Genomic DNA, 18097 nt, shown 5'->3' on the forward strand with positions numbered 1-18097 from the left:
ACTCCAGTCATCAGTGCTGCTCTGAGCTTGCTAAACCCAGACTTAAACCTCTCTCAGCTGCTCCTTTCACTTCTGAAATGACAGAGGTATATAATTTCACTTGTTATCCTACCTCTAGTCTAGCTACTGAATCTCTCTAACATGAAATAAAAAAAGGATTACAGATCATGTAATTTTATATATTCTCCCCTAATCTGGATATTTAGTCTTCTGCTGCTTTGTTTTGCCTATTTCAATCTTAACATCTTTAATACATAATCAAAGAATTTTGATTTGCCATTTCTCTTACGATTTTCTTCCCACTAAAATTGTTTGACACAAACATTAATAGACTTTGTCTTATCAGCTTCATCATTGATTCTTCCCTTTTACTGGAAGCAAAACGGAAATCTTACCAAGAAGAAACACTGATAAAACAGCAAATCAAAGCTTTGCTGGTATGTTTTTCTTTCACTTCTTCAATTTTTTGATATTCCATTCCTCTCCCTCACTTACACAAGACACACCTTTTATTGGCATTTCTATAACAACTCTATTCTTTCTTGAGAAAAAATGCACCTTTTTTGCTATTTTCTCCTTTTGGAGAATTTCTGGACTAGACAAGTTAAATGGGGAGATGATGTTATAGAGCACAAGGTTCGGGACCGACATTCTTTGGGACAAAAACAGTTTCCACCACAGTGGGAAAAACTCATCCCATGGGGAAGAAAGTTCTTTGCTCTTGGCTCGCCCTTGGACAAAGATGTAGCTCATCCTTTACTGAACTGAATGCACCTAATAAAGACAGAGAGCAGAGTTATAATGTTGAGGTGAGGTTCTATAAATCTTCCTTCAGATGAGAGTTGTACCACACCTGCCAATCTGCCATATGCTGAAAAGTATCAGAACAAGTTGTTCTCCCCAAATTTTGTCTGAAGGCTGTAAGACAGATGCTCCTCTTTGTTTTCCCTTCACTTTTTTTTCCTCTTAAAACATCTGTTTTCTTTACAATTTTGAAAGGAAGAGAATGGCTAAGAAAAAAATGCAGAGTGTGAAAATCTAACTGGCATCCATTCTCTTCTGCACTGGGAAACAACCTCCCAACAAGGACCCCTTTGTAAATACAGAAGAAATTCTGTAAACAGATTTTTTTTTTCCAAACCAGAAGCAGATTTCTTTGTGACCCTTGTTTTTCTGAAATCTAAGAAGTCTGGAAAAGCAGAGAACCCCCAGGAAGACAGTATGGACCAAAGTGCCACAGCTCCTCTTCCCTGAGGCAGACTTTGGGCTTGAAAAAGAAGGAACACAGGAATGAACCTTTCCAACCCCAGCCGAAGCACCTTCTCTGCCTGCAATGCAGTGGGCAAGTCCCCACTGAGATGTGCTGAGGGAAGCAACATAATAAATTAAATGTTTCATCTCTATTCAGAAGAAACAACAGTTCTGAGTCTTTGGAATTCTTTCCTCAGGCTTTTCATTCAACCAAAAAGAACAGAAAAGTTCCCCTCTTAAGAGGAAAGTGATAAGTGTGAGGTTCCAGAACAGGGAACTCTTGGAAGTTTTCATTACTCCTGCTCTTCCAGCTGTGGGACTCAATGTCTTCCTCCAGTGCAATTCTCTCCATTTTCATCCTCTGGGTACATTTTTAGCTTCATTGTGCTACAGACAATTAGACACAAGAAACCCAATGGATGCAAATGCAGGGGTCTCTTTTAGGAAAATGAGGTGCGGTACTCTGCTCTATCCTGTAGGAAAATTAAAGGGTAGCTTCTAAACTGAAGAAGTCCAGCCTGTTTCAGTCAATAAATAAACCCCAAAAGAATCTGGTCTGTCAGTCACAATCATCCAGGGAGAAATGAGATGGAAGCTTATCTCATAAAACACTGGAACTTGTACTCACTCTGTTATAATAAAACATTCTCAATTATGCAACACACCCATATGTTGTAATGACTCCAGCTTGAAAACTCCAGATCAAACCCAGAAGCTGTTTCTCCTCAGTTGCTTGAGGTGCTGGGGAAACAGCTGTCTGAGACAATCTGGATTCAGTGTACAGAAAGCCACTGAGGAGTCAATATTTAACATCCCTCATGTATGGCGCATGAAGAAAAAAAAAACAATGGACCAAGCCAGGAGGAGCAGCATGCAGAATTTTAGGACTTAGCTAATTTTCTTCTGATTAAAAAAAAAAAAAAAAAAAAAAAAGGAAGAAACAGAGCAATCCATTGAACAAGAATCTGAGTCAGTTTTTGGGATGTAGCACAAGGAACAGAGCAAGACTGAGATTACCTTGCAGTCACCAACCTTTATAGTAGACAGACTAAGAAGAAACTGAATTGAAATGGAGATGGCTGTCCCATTTTGGCTCTGCCAAGTCATGGGAATCTACCAGTAGTTTCCTTATTGCATTTAAAAAGACTTAAAAAACACTCAAATGCATTAAAAATATTATGATTATTCAAGATCCTACTATTTTCTATTGTAACTTGAATTATATATTATTCAAAAAGTACAGTTCAATCCTACAAGTTCTTGATATCCACAACTGCTATTAATTTCTAAGAGTAAAAAGCTTCTCACACGACCTAAAATAGCTGTGTGCAAGCATAATAAAACCAGAACATCTCAAAAACCAGAATACCACCAAAATCAACAAGAATATTTTGACTGATTTTGAATCAGGATTTTATTGCAGAGCAACAGAAAAAAAAATATGTCTGTATAGCCTCCCTTCAACAATATACAGTCAAGTAAGGCAGGATTTTCTGTTTTGGGTTATTGACAACCTTAACAGTCCCAGAAATATTCTGAATATCTTTGAACAAGGTGAATGTGTGGGGTCTGGACTATTTCACATACATTTTCTAGATCTTCATCAGAAGAGGAAAACTGCAGCTCCTAGTTTTTTATTCCACACTGTATAACTTCTTAAAGGAAAAGGACCTGATTTATAAATTGATTTTTTGTTTGTTTTCCAGGCTATTAGTGAACTATTAATGGCAAGTGACTATCAGTCAGCCTTTAATTATAAACCTGTATCAGGTCAAGATGCTGATCTTGGCGTCAACACTGATCTTTCCAGAAATCTCTGCTGGTCTTTGGGAGCTGAAGTGGAGTCTCAGCCAGAGACAAATGTTTCACATCCCCTTACACTTAAAAAAAATCAAAATAATGCATAAAAATTATGAGAGAGTACTACAGAAGTTTCAATTAATAATTTGAAATCTGTGATACTACAAAACTTGCAGTATACTATTACAAAAATAACAGAGATGAAAGAAAAAGTAAGAAAAAGCCTACATTAGGCATTACTTGAAATATGATTGTAAACACAAAATTAAGGAAACACTTATTCAGCAGCCCTTTAAAAAGTCATAACAGATATTGCAGCCATGGGAAGGTACTGAAAATTATCAATATATTAAAAATGCTTCTCTTGGCATTTTCTGTCTGCCCATAAAAATTTATAACAAGTAATTTAAAAACCTCTTCAGATCTCTCTTTAATAAAAACACACATTCCTGAAAACATTACCACAGCATAATCCTTTGCCCACCAGTAAAAATGGAGCATTACTGAAATTATGGGTACAAACTGGTACAAGTCAGCAGTGAAAAACAAATCCTTCTATTTGTCCATTCTTTAACACCTAAGTAGTGACTATGGGTAATTTGAATTAATTTTTAGGTGGTGCTGGAACAGCAGAAATTCTTGATATGTGTCCACATAAGATGGACAAAGAGCTGACACTTGGGCAGGAATGGTGTTCAGACTGATTTGTGTCCAGAGTTGGACAGTTTTATTAATATCACATCATGAACCACTAAAACACAGTCCTGCTAATTCAATATTTAAAGCCTAGGCAGTATAGATCTGTGAGATTTTCTCCAGAGAATTATGACATTTCAGGTAAATTAATTTAATTGCTAAATTGGGCACTTTAAGCACAGAGGATCTCACCAAATATCCATCACTTGCACTTCTGAGCCTGGAATTAAACATCAGAAAAACATCATAATACACATAATAAACACAAGAAATGCTATTCTGTGATTTCTAGAACATTTACAAATTCAAGCTGGCTAAGAAATCATTCCAGCTGTGTGACCAAGCTAGGTTTGGCCTAAATTAAAGACATTTTAAAGTACTTAATAATATCCCATGGAAATTATTCCCTCCCTACCCTTAAAACACATCAAGAATTTAGAGGCTCTTTTCTCATGAATTCTGGTTTCCTGTGTCTCAGTATTAGTCATTACAGAGGTTCCCAGAATATATAATTTTAGATAAAAATGCCAAAGGTATTTTTGTTCTTTCTTTGACTTACTTCAAAGTCATTATTATTTGCTATGTTGCTCTCACTTCCTTTTCACCATTGCTGCAATGTTTTTTTTTTCTCCTGAATGACTCACTTTTAATTTGGAATCCAAAACACCTCAGTGCTTTTCAAACTTCTTTTGGTCAGTATTTATACCCACTCACTTTTAATCATCTTGTATCAGTTAAGCTGAAAGCTCATTTTTCATTTTGATGAATACTAGCAGGGGAGGTATTTTTTTGAATCAGAGATTTTTTTTTTCCTTCACCTTTCAGTTTCAGCTAATTAATGTGTATTAAACATCACAAAACTCTGCACTCACAGCCAGCCTGGCCTTTTGCAGTGACCAAAACTGACCAGCTGTTTATTTTCTGGTTTTCCTGCAGTTCTCAGTACCTACCTAGGAGGCTCTGATCAATGCATGTTCCATTCATCAACGCCTTTCCTTCAGGACAAGCACATGTTGCACCAGAAGGGTTGAGTAAACAAATGAATTCACACGTCAGGTCCAAGCAGGGGTTAGGCACTGTTTAAAAAAACCAAAATATTAGAAATATTGATATTTATTTATTTATTTAATAAATTCAGAGTTTTGTTCTAAAGCTAAGAAAAGATAAATAATCAGATAAAAAATTCCGATACACTTCCACTTCCCAGGATATCAACAGCCTCAAGTCTGTTTGAATACATTCCCCCAAACAACAATGCAAGACCCACAGAAGGACAGAACTTCTTCCATTACCAAAAAATCTATTAGTAACATGGAGTAAAACATTTCATCTGCTTCTGGCTAGAGGGATTTTCATTCACCTCTCTTCTAATTTTCTTTTTATCTCAGTTACAGTGCAGGTACAAAAGGCATTTCTGTACAAATTTGTACAGATCCTTTCAAATGGGTACAAACACGTCAAAACTCTATAAAGAAATATGACTAAATCTATTTTCAATTTGTACAATCAGGCTCTGGTTTATATTTATACAACTTGGTTACTTTTCCCCCCCTGAGGTTGAATTTAAAGTATTTAAAGTAATTATGCTTACTCACAGTCCGTTTGTTTGTAGCGGTGAAAAATCAAGGCACTTTTTGCTTTATCAACATCCACACTCAGATATTCTACAAGGCTCTTGCCAAATTTGTGCACTCTAAATGCACCATTTTTAGGGCCTGCTCCATATATGTAATCCTCAAAAATGTCAATTCTATGTGGATGCAGTAAACCTTGAATAAAAATGGATAGTAAATACAAATATATACTCATATTCAAATAATGAACAACTTTTTAAAATAAAAACTTCATTACTGTGATTAACACTTAAGGACATTATTTTTCAGACAGCTTGTTTGGTCCTCACAAAAATTGCTTTAAAAAAAGCAATCTTCCCCAAAGGAACCCTTCCCATTTTGCTGACAACTTAAATTGCAAGATTTTTATCAGTTTTCCACCCAATTGAGCCTCAGAAACTGGCTGATCATTGAAATAAAAGGAAACTCTGCAGTAACAACTCACTAATTAGAGCAGACTTGTTCTACTTGTTGTACCTTAGGTACAACACTTTAACTAGATGTATGTGACAAGGAAGAAAGAGGTCATTTTGCTTCACATGAAAGAAATTATTCTGACAAAAAGAAATTATTCTGACAAAACATTTCTTCAGCTCCTTCCTAACATATTTGAAATGCTAGCTTTTGTACCACACTTGTTTTAATTCATAATTATAGTAAATTAATGCAAAAGGAATTGTTAACTCTACCAACTCCACATTTTTAAGAGCTCTGAGGGCCTCTTAGCCCACCAGTTGGATTTCCTGTGTACAACTGGCTGCAGAATTTCACACTTGCCCTTCATAAAGCAATGGCTTCTAACTAAAACTTCTTTGTCTGAGGTGCAGCTCTTCCTGAAGCCATAAAGAATCTGAATTTATTCCCTGTGATACCTTGTGCCTGCTATTTTCAACATTTACTCTAAAAATGGTTTTGTACTTCCCTTGTATTTACTTAATTTCATCAATCAGCCTTTATTTCTTCCTATTGTTCTTACATACTATCAGTGCTTGGTACTCAGTAGTTCATTTTCATAAAAATATTAATGAATTCTAATTCATTATTTTAGGATTGCTTAATTCAATGGATTGAAGGTTTTAGTCTCATTGCAAAGAAATTTCTAAACTGCCCCAATTTTCCTTTGGTCCAGTGCTAGAGGAGGTTGTGGTCAGATCCCTACACCCAAAGTGATCTCTCTTCAGATGATTATCTTCATGTATATTGACACAAATTGGGGAATAAAATGCATTTAAACCAAAATAAGATGTTTTCAATCTCGTCCTGCCCAATTAGGGTTATGGGAGATTCCTCCTAGTATATTCCAGAATATCCTGGTGAATTCTGGGTTAAAACACTCAGTAGCACCAGGTATAATAACACCCTGACAATTCTCCAGAACCAGCTGCCCACTAAGCAATTCTCCCCAAAAGGCTGCTTTCAAATCTTTTTAAAATGTGTTCCTTTTATTTTCTATTCAAATTTCATACATTTCTTACTTAACAAATTGTTAAAAAGCCATAGTGCAATTGAAAACAGTTTGCTTCACCAGAATCTCCTTTTTTATCAAAAGGAACTTTCTTATTCACATTCTGTTAGCAGAATTCTGTGATTACTTACTGACCTAAAAGCCAAGCCCATTATTCTCCCAGAACTGATTCAGATCAACTGTTCTACAACCCCTAAAACTCCAGTTCAATGCAGGCAGCTCTAATAGAAGTCCAAGTGAGATCAAGCCTAAATATTAATCACAATGTTACTCAGTAATACCTATACTTGGAAATCTGACATATCATTGAATCTTTGTTCCCCTAAGGTAATTTTATCAGATTATCTTAAAGCTGAAATTATCTTTATCCTATCTAAAACACTTGCTTAGATAATGTTTGAAACATTGTCTAACAAAAGCACAAAAAATTACTCAATAATCACTGCTTTTTGTTAACATAATTTGTCTGAATAGTGAAACTTCGGCCAAAAAAAATAAAATAAAATGAGAATTTTTATGCCAAGGCTCTCCATACCTTGTTTTGTGCTCACAGACACAACTGAGTCGGACCCATCAAAAAGAACACTGCCAATAACAGACAACTCAAAGTCAGCCCAGAACAAGCGCTGGCTGAACTGATCAACTACGAGACCTACAAAGGAGACAAAGTTCAAATAGGAACATAAAACCTGAAAAAAAAATAGTATTTTTCTATAACTCTACATTTTTATGTCATCCATAGTCTTATGTGCACAAAATATTGCAGTAATGAAAAGATTTGACTGGAAAACAAAGAGAATAAACTATAACAGCTCTCACTTAAACCTTCCCCTTGGGGCAACCATGGTTTTTTTTGCTTTCTTTACCTTACTCTGCCAAAGGTCAGCACCTTTTTCTAACCCATTCTCCTCAGCAGGTAGGGATAGAAATACCAGGTGGGAATTAAATACAGAGTCAACTCCTCTAACCTGTTCTCCCAGCCAAAATCTAATATGCCAATTGCACCAGTGTGATCCTGTGTTAAAAACAAGGCATTCAGAATTCATGGAGACTTTGCACCCTGCTTCCACACATATTGAATTCTGTTCTCATTTTATCACTGAGACTTCCCATGCAGTCTTTCAGAATTAAAAATGAGATTATTTTAACTACATTACTTCTGCAAGACTTAAACAGCAATATTGGAAGATATATAGTTATAAATATATTTTTTCATCTGTATATGAAAAGAAAACAAAAGAGAATAAAAAGATCAATGACATTATAAATACCCAGCCTCTAGGCAATAATTAAATAGTTAAATCAAGTAGTCCATGCTTCACAGAGGAAGATTAAATGGTTAATATGCCATTTTAGGTCATGTCAAAAACTTCAGCCTGAAGAAAATATTGGAACCATAAAATAATTTCATCTGAGCTTTTGAAGTTGCAGTGCATCTTTAATAAGAATGGGAAAAGGTATTTTTCTTCCTATTTATGTAAGTAGGTAAGTCAGAAAAAATACATCAAAAGAAATTATACATAACAGTGAAAATACTCCTCTTAAGGTCATAAATTAATCAGCTACAGATAGATGAGAGGAAGTGGAGAAAATCTGACTCACAGACCAGTGAAATATGTTTACATTTAAAACTCCATTAAAAAAAGCCCTCTTTTAAAGAAACACTGGCATTCAGGGAAAAGGCTGAAGACAATAATTTCAGGTAAAAGGCAATCCCAATGTATCATTTCTGTGTGAAACATAGGACCTGTAAGGGGCATGCTTTAGAAGCAATACCCACTTTCCAGCTTCAAATTATTCTTTGCATTTTAATGAGAAGATTTAAATATAAATTAACACATAACTAGCATTCTCAATGTACTTTGATGATATCAGAGATAAAAGTATTTCTATTTGTTTTATACATATAACACTCCTGTGACAGCCATTTCTGTGTGAATCCTATGAAGTCAAGCCCAAATGCTCAAACTCTCACTCCCTCTTATTTGAAATAGGAAAGCCACATGTGGTAATCAATTTAAGAACATCATAAATAGTATTAATAAAATCCTATTTGGGGAAATATTAAAGGTTTGAACTCTTTCTTTGCATTCCTTCTACATGGACCTGCGTTAAATATCTGGCAAAAAAATTTTAAAACTATTTATTTCCTACATTAACATCTACCTTCTACCATGAAGTAAAGAAAGAAAACACAGAAGGATGGTACTAAAGTATTTTCAGGCAGTAAATACAGGAAAATGCCCATTTCTTGGGTGTTTGGTCAGGTTTTGTTGTTGTTGTTGTTTGCTTTTTTGTTTGTGTTTTTTGTTGTTGTTTTTTTTTAACTGAGAAACTGAAATCTTCCTGAGCTAGTGAGTAGCAGGTATTTGGGAAAAATAAGGTGTTTACCTGTAGGTCTTTGCAGGTTCTTTTGAACCAGTATCCTTCTCAGAGTGCCATCCATAGATGATTCCTCTATGTGAGACCGATCCCCAATAACTGTCCAGTACATCATCCTGAAATAGTCACCACAAAAATTGAGCTGAACGCCTGCTCAGAGCCTCAAAACACTTCACTGATACTCAATTGTTGTGAGCCTTTCAACATTCTTGGCAGAGTGGAGGTGTTGGTTTACATTTAGGTAAGTTGAGCAGGAAATTAAATAAACAACTTGGAAAAGTTTAGACAATTGCAGACATAATTTTCTTTCCCTTGCTGCATTTTGCAATTTTATCTGAATTACGAAATCACAGTGATGTTGAAGGATACATACCCCTTTTTTGGATTTACAGCAATTGCATATGGCTCTCCTGCAATGCTGGTGAGGAGCCTGGTGCAGTTGGGTCCCTTCAGCTGCCCCACATTGATGGAGTACCTGAGGCTGGTCCAGTGAGTTGTGTAGTAGCTGAACCAATGCATCCGGGAATGATCAGTCCAGTAAATATTCCCAGCCACCCAGTCCACAGCAATGCCCCTGGGCCTTTTGAACTCTGGACACTAAAAAGAGCAGATGGTGCAGTCAGATTTGTGGAAACGGCCTTTCACAGCAGCTGCACAGCCACAGATTTGTGTCATTTTTACAGAAATAATGTATTGGAAAGACTTAAACTGCACCTCCAAGAGTTCAGCTCTGAGGGTTCTGCTGACACCTCTATTCCATGCAGAGGAACAAGGCAATGCTTCCTTCTAATCTGTTTTCTCAACTTTAAGGCTACCCACATTAGGGACAAGTCACTTTGACACCAGCTACTTTAACTATTAACACTGAAGCAAACAAGTGTTTTGGATTGTAATTTGAAACCAAAGAAAAAGGAAAAGATTCTGCAGCTATTTGATTCCATGGTGTTCATCCCAAAGCCCTCAGTGAAAACAGAGTGAGCCCATCCTGAGGAGTAGGTAGAGAAAATCAGTGCATTTAGAAAACTGCATAAAATTCCCTCTGTATTCATGAACGTTCATCTTCACACACAAAAGATGCTTGGCTGATTATAACATTAAATTTATCAACTGGAGGATCTCTATATTTATATTTTTTCCCATAATCATTAAGGCTTAGCTCTGGAAGATGGTCCTAAGGACAGGAGTTCATATTGCAAATAGGAGATCTATATGAACAACTCTAAAGTTTACTGGAATTCCTGTGGAAATGAGTATTCCCTGTAAAATAGGATTACCCAACTCTTTGTAACGTGAATGCAGTGTATCATAAAAACCTCAAGGCCAGCATGAGATAAATACACATACAGTTGTTTGCCTATTTCCTTATAACTATATCAAGTTAAATTATGAAAAAACTCATATATTCCTTAAAAAATAAAGCAATGAAGTGCTACTAAGCCACATACTGAAAACCAGGAAAGAAAATCCTAAAATAACTTGTTTTCCCTTAAGTGTCAAAGTTCCCTAATACCACAAGACATTTGTAGACTATTTTCATCATAAAATAAAGGTCATTTCATTCTCTAGGTGAAATAATAGGACCACAATGGTGAATTTATTGAGTTCATTGCTCATAAACTTCTTGATTCTGCAAAAATTTCATAGAAGGTATGTGTTATAGATACATAGAACCTTGATTTTCTATTTAGGGGAATACTAAAGCAGCAAAATCAGTCACTGCATTTTAAAACCAGTAATTTTTAAAAATAGAGTCACAGTTGATTTTTAAAGTTAAATAAAATATTGTGCCATCATTCTTTGGTATGAAATGATGACAATGGTGGCATATGCTTCCACAAATAATACATTTTTTTAAGTGTGGCATTTCTATACAAATAACTTTTGTCTTTGTCACTATACAAGCAACATTCACAGAAAGGACCAGATACCAAAAAAAGGGGTATTTTCAGAGAAGACAAACTGTATTTTTAGTCCAACCTGCTTTTAATTCTGGGCAATATTCAGGCACCTGAGTCAAGAAACCTCTCGTACCTGGAGATCTCATGGGATACTACAAGGATTAATGGCTTGCAATGCTGGCACCAAATATTCTTTTAAAAGGAAAGCAGCTGTCATGGCCAGAAAAACCTCTCGCCTTTTCTCTTCTTTTGACTGTTCAAACCTACAGTTCACCATAAGACTTTTTTGAGGGCCTGGAAAGACCAAGATGGGAGTTGCCAAGCAGACTGAGAGATGGCTCCCAAAAAAGGTGGTTCTAGAAGCAGATGAGATATCCTAAAATAGACATCCTATGAAAACTGGGGGGTGAGGATGAGGTTGTTGAGGAATACTGAGCCTGTCTCCCCAACTAGACAGGAGAAGTCTGGTTTCAGTTCCAGTAATGCTGGGGGGATATTAAAGATCAAATGAAGAAGGAGATGAACAGAAGAAATGTCAAGGAGCCATCTGGTGTAAGAGATTTTTAAAAAAGAATTTAAAAACCACTAGCTGATGCTATGGCTGTGTAATTTCCAGTTGTGTTCATTAAATTGCAGCTACATCATATTTCTGAGGTCTTCTGCATCTTCTCACACTGTCTAGTAAAATTGCTAACTGGAAATGAGCTCTGACCTAATAGCTTATTTGGATTATGTTAATTTTGAAGAATAATTCTGCATACAAAATAAGGATGAAAATACAGGAAGAAAATCACATTAATGTTTTCTACAGTGATTTTAGCACTCTTTGATGGTAATTATAATGTACTACAACTTATTAGAAAAATTGGGGTTTGAAAGCTAATTGCCTTTCACAGTTTGGAAGTCTCTGCACAGCTATAGACCACTTTTGATCAGAACTGCTGTCTTTTGTAAATTCTGTTTTCAAGGTAAAGAATTAGTAACAAAAAAAAAAAAAAAAGAAAAAAAAAGAAACCCAAACAAACAAACATAAAAAAAAAGAAGCTGCAGTAACAACTTGGATCTGGAAACCTTTTTCATATAATGGCAAATTACAGATTTTCAGCCCCTCAAGTGGAGTTTAACTGAAGAAAATATGTTGCACATGCAGTAGGAACACATCCCTTTGCAATGTTTAACAGGAAGAATAAATGACAAATCTAATTTGTATCATAAGCACAGGTGAAGCAGTATTTTATCTTATTGATTTTGCAGATATTTTGGGTAAGGAAATGCTGTGGAACAAAGTAAAGGAGTGTTTTATTTTGCCTAAAATGTCTTCTCTAAAAAATAATACATTATCTAATGTTATATTAGTAGAACAGTAAAAAGAAATTAAAAACAATGAAATGTTTAGAATTTTTACCATTGAAACATGCATTTTTTTTGATAGATGAGCATCCCAGTGGGTGCAGTAATTCACCCAACCACCACTGGTATTCCATAAAGTAGGATCATTTATAAACCCCAACCAGCTGATTCCAGAAAGAGTCTTCTAAGTATGTAAACTTCATCCAGACAGAGCTGTAGCTCTGAGATAAAACCATAAATTCCTGCTGTTTAGAGAAAATGGGCTGGAAGCAGTTTCCATTCACAGGGGTGCACTGGGGCAAATGTTGGGAAACACAAGAGAACTCATCTCAAGGGTGATTAAGGGCTCTTGGGAAGCTCTCAGAAATCTGGGGCTGGAGCAGGCTGCCAATAAACTGGATACAGCACAAAGCCTGTGCTTTTCTTCCTGTTAGACAGCATCATCATTTTAATGTTCATCCTTTTGTCCTCTTCCACGAAATAAAGCACTTGAGCTGAAGTGTGGGGTGGCTCCATGTTCATTGTTCACCTCAGATAACTTCTGCAGCTCCCTCCAAGGATCAGGCAGCAAACAGCTGCTCCAGTTATCACCAATTCACTTTGACTGCCTGAACTCTGTTGGGATGAAATCCTCTTCTGCATCTGTCAATAAACTCTGAAGAGCTGATATTTACTATTTCCTTTAATGCTTGAATTTGTACCAGTCTTAAACCCCTTTTCACAGAAAATCAGGAGAGCTACTTAAAGCTATTCTCTGAGGAAGGCTCTTGATATGCTAATTCCGTGGAGCAATTTTGGTTGAGATGGATTTTTGCATTAATGTAATTACCTGAAAATGCAGGTGACTTTGTTCAAGTTTACTGTCCTGATTTACATATCAAAGTCTAGATATAAAAGTTATAATGTAACCTTTGAAAACTTACCTATTAGAAAAAAACTTGGGTTAAAATTAAGGAATTCTCAAGCCTTTTAAAACCAAATTTTGGTGACAATATTAAAGCAACATTATAAAACCAATTAACCTATTGATCAGCTGCAAATAAGGCAACAATATTTGAATATTAATGAGATAATGCTGGGAAAATAACTGAACAGTTAAGTACAATGAGAAGCAAATGTTTCACAAATATAAATGAGAAGTGTCCAAGACATATTCAAATACAGTCTGCATTTTTCACATTCAGATTTGTAAAAATCTTTGTCTAGCTTGGATCAAGCATTGTCATAAGGACCTACCTGCACTGAAGAGACAGGGGAACATGGGGTATAAAGAAAAACACAATTTTTTCAATATCTTTGAATAGAAAAGGAAGTGACTGAGATATATGCTCAGATAACAGTGAAAGGGATAGAAAAACTGAATACTATGTCAGTACATTAAGAAAATGTTAATTCTAAGAATATTTTATCTCTATTCATTTAAACAGGGAGACAGTGACAAATGAGCTGTAAAAATTTCAATCCCTGGACTATGAAGATGTCTGAAGGAAGCTTATGCTCCATTTTATGGACCTCTAAGAAAATATTCAATCTATTAGAGCGGCTGCAGGTCAGCAAACTGCTCTTGCTGCAGAATGCATCTGCAGATTATCCCCAAAAAGAAAGAAAATAAATAAATAACACCACCACCTTCTCAACATTAACTTCACAAGGCTTTACAATTTCATTATTTTCTAATGAATAACTCAATTCAGAGATCTGTTTATCAGGATTTTTTAAACAGAAATGTACACCACATTGTAAAATGAGATAAACTCCATAGTAGAGTTACTCCACATCTTCAATACAAGTATCCTTCTGCAAAACTCAAACGACAGAGCTGACCTGTTGGAGATCCTGGTCATTATTTTGTACTTCAGATCTGCTTTCCATACACTTTCTCTGAACAAAACCTAGACACTTCTGGACAGGGGGAAGTGCTGCTTTTAAACCACTCTTATAAAGATGCAACAACAGATTCCAGGTTTCTCCAGTGTCCATTGGTGTCTACATCAGGAGGCTTTTTGCCCTGCTGGTGTCAAAGGTCAGGAATGTCATTCATTTGGAGAGGAAATATCCTTGGCTGGGATGTACTCAGAAGTGGTTTCAGAAGTGTATGAATTATAGATGAAAGATTGGGTTACTGTTGCTAATCCTGTTTATTCTGGGTGTATAAAAGCAGGCATGTGATGGGAGGTCATCACGGTTACCTCTCCTAAGTTTAAGGAAACGTGAAAAAGTCAGAGAGGTGTTTTTTCTAACTGGCCAAGAAAAAATTAAAAACTCTACTCTTCTATCAAATTCAGTGAAGACTAAAAAAAACCAAAATCTAAATTTACTGCATTATAGAAACACCAATGTATAGACCACATAATTATTCTCAGTTCAGCAATATCACTTCCTAGGGAATTTTGTAGAAATATTTTAGGCAAGATGAGTAACAACCTACATTTATTTTATTTTCAAGGAAAGACCACTTAAAATAAACCAAGCTTATGAAAATCCACATTTCTGTTGCAAAGTCCAAACCTACATTTATGCTTATTCAAAATCAGATAATATGCAGTTCAACAAAAAGGGAATAAATACCAATTGTTCTAACATTTAAATGTATGTCATAACTTTGCCAATATCATTGTTTATATGATCACTGTAGAAATTAAACTTGTGTTTAATCTCCATTTTCTGTCTTCCAAAGATTTGAAATTCATGGCTTTCCTCTTCTATATATTATATTCTTCCCTTTTCTCTGTTGAAATAAAAAATCTTGATGGTATACAGCCTTCCCAATGTTCTAATATAGTGTTTACTTCTCTGCAGGAAAGTTTTTTAAATCCTACAATTGTGTTGTCTTGGAGACTCTACCAAATCTGTCAGAGTCTTGAACAGGAAAGCCTTAGTAGCCATATATATCACTGAAATAAAATCATTCTCAGATAGACATTTTAATTTACTGAATCAGCCCATGCTATTACAGAAGAGTCAGAATAGAAAAATAAATTGAATGAAATTTGTGTGATTTAATCTTTGATTTTGATCACTTACTATCAAGCCACTGTTACTCTGCCTTCTCTCTCTGTCGTGAAGTTTTCTGTAGAAAATCCCTCCTGGATTAAACTGAGTGCTCCAAACAATCATATCCCCTTGAAAATATGCATCCATTCCAGTTATCCTTGAATTGTGTTCAATATGTGATATTTGCTGATGAGCATCGCTGTAGTTGAATGGATATGCAAAACCCAGGATGTCAGTGTCATTAGCAACATAGAGAACTTGATCTTCAGAGCCTAGGGATTATTATAATGAAACAAAAATAAGGTAAATGTCAACTAATGCAAAAATCAGTGCGTTTTACTCAAGTAGCTTTTTTGTGCTCAGCTGATATAATTTCTGAGGTTAAAATTATTTTCTGGTTGTTGAAGCCTGCAGAAACACCTACATCTGGGCAATGAATGCAACTCTTGATATTCTGATATCAACACATCAACTTCAGTGCTCTCCAAGCACACAGTGAGACACCCAGGACTACATTTTAAGGTGTATGTAATATTAGAACTTGAATATTTTTAAGCAGTATACAAAAAAACCAGGATATTATGCATTCAACCCATATTATTCCCATATTTTTATATGCATGCTGTCTTTAGAGGGTCCTAAATGTATATATTAAAGGAACACAGAGCTGTCAATAAACATGTTTTTAAATTGCTCTATTGGAAATGAGAAGTGGAATGATTTTATCTTTAGTGAAGGCTGTGAAGTTTTGACAGCAACAGAACCTGTGTCTTACATCACATTTCAGATAGCTAGATATCATCTTAATCCAGATGTTGTAAAGTATATTATTCATAAGAAAATGTTCCCTAATATCAATACATTGGGTTTTGAGAAAGTTAAAGTCAGCTTGATAATTTTGAATGAATTTGGATAATTTTTATTTCTCCATTCATATCCCATTTATCCATAGAGAATCAATTTTAAATGTCACACTTCCCCCTTATGAGTATGAAATATCAAACATCATTTGTTCCCTTCCTCCTGATAAATGCAAGAACAAAGAGGAGGTTGCTTAAAGCAAATATCAATGAGGAAAGAAGGCAGCATGAACTGTGTTACAATGGAATCGAAGCTCGTGGACAATTCAGATTTAGGACAATGACTCCCAGATTTTTAAATTATAAACTCTCAGAATTATGTCTGTGTTCCTATAATAACAAACCATTATCTTCAATTAGCAACCCTATTTGTTCCCATGTCATAAACTGATTTCTTTAGTAACAGGCAATGATGCCAAACCCTGAGAGAGTCCACATTATGCATGAAATACTAATGACTCATTAATATGATCTTCCCATGGCAAATTTGCTTCAAAATTATGGACAATCTATATAAAAAATGACAGCACTGTCTATTTTGATTTTTATAGAATTACCTTTTGCTATGCAACTGTAGTTCCTCTCCTTGTAATTTTTCTCACAGGCACATCTGTAAGAGCCCTTTACATTGTGGCAGTGCTGGGAGCACGTACCAAATACCATGCACTCATTGATATCTATGAAGAAAAAAAATTGTAATTTATATACCTGTAGTTTAATGGACTATTATTTAAAATGTTCTTAAAATCATGGAACAAAGCAGATGAACAAAGAGAACTCATAAACATTTTCTTGTTAATTTGTATGGCACCATCTACATTTTCTAAGGAAATTCACTTATTATCTGTTCACTTTGATTTCAATTTTGTATTATGCATCTTTATTATTTTATGCATCTCAAAATATCCTCATATGTCAACTTCAACACCAATGTTAAATTATCTACTAGACCTTAAAAAATCCATTTAGTGCTTAAATTATTTAATAGCCATACTTGAACCTTTTAACATTCTAACAACTTATGTTCAATTAGTTGTTCTTAACAACTAATGTTAAATCTTTGATAACCTCTCCAGGTAAAATGTATGAACCTACATTTTGTAAATACTTTCTGGTGTTTGGTTTTGTTTATTGCTGATTTTTTTTTGTTGTTCTTTGTTTTGTTTTAGGTTTTTTTTGGTTTTGTTTTTTATTTCTTGATGCCATAGCTATCAAACAGCTTTTATTCTGTGGAAAAAAAATCCCAAATGTGATATGTATCTCTTTCTTCAGCACAGAAAATTGACTTTTAATACTTCACAGCAAGGGAAGATGGAAAATATTTGTACCTTCACATTGTCTATTCCTCCTGTTTCTCTGAAATCCAGGTTTACACTGACACAAAAGGGATGATTTTGTTTGATTACAGAATGCATCATCTCCACAAGGATTCACATTATCTTCACATGTATATTCAGCGACGCCTAAACATAAACAAAATGTCTAAAAAATCCCTGGTAGAAGTGTTCAAAGGGTTAAAAATTATACCTGAAGTGACAACAACAAATAACAAATTCATCTTTCTTTTTAAAGAGGATCAGGTAAATCTTTAACAAATAAATGACATTATAGTGTTTATTTAAATCTGCATGATTTAATGTATTATATTTGATGTAATGACTGTATTTAACTGAGATACATTTCCCATCAAGAATTTCATACTACAATTTTTCTTGTTGCAAATATGAAACAATACAATGAACTTGTGCTTAAATTTTGTAAAGAACTTGTAACTACACCAAAAATCCT

At 35.0% G+C, this 18097-nt stretch overlaps 1 protein-coding gene across 4 annotated transcripts in view; it reads right to left on the reverse strand.

Moving 5' to 3' along the window:
- The window catches only part of LRP1B (LDL receptor related protein 1B), a 626536-nt gene that overhangs the window by 37144 nt on the left and 571295 nt on the right, over positions 1–18097 (reverse strand). For all 4 annotated transcript variants that reach the window (XM_039700520.1, XM_039700493.1, XM_039700511.1 and 1 more), the window contains 8 exons: positions 17638–17772; positions 16867–16986; positions 15480–15721; positions 9581–9804; positions 9217–9323; positions 7361–7477; positions 5343–5516; positions 4698–4823 (listed from right to left, as the gene is read on the reverse strand). In XM_039700520.1, coding sequence (XP_039556454.1) covers positions 4698–4823; positions 5343–5516; positions 7361–7477; positions 9217–9323; positions 9581–9804; positions 15480–15721; positions 16867–16986; positions 17638–17772 — 1245 coding nt within the window. The remainder of the gene's footprint in view (positions 1–4697; positions 4824–5342; positions 5517–7360; positions 7478–9216; positions 9324–9580; positions 9805–15479; positions 15722–16866; positions 16987–17637; positions 17773–18097) is intronic.

The sequence above is a fragment of the Passer montanus genome, unplaced genomic scaffold, assembly GCF_014805655.1.
Source record: "Passer montanus isolate IOZ18808 unplaced genomic scaffold, ASM1480565v1 scaffold1, whole genome shotgun sequence".
NCBI classification, from domain to species: domain Eukaryota; kingdom Metazoa; phylum Chordata; class Aves; order Passeriformes; family Passeridae; genus Passer; species Passer montanus.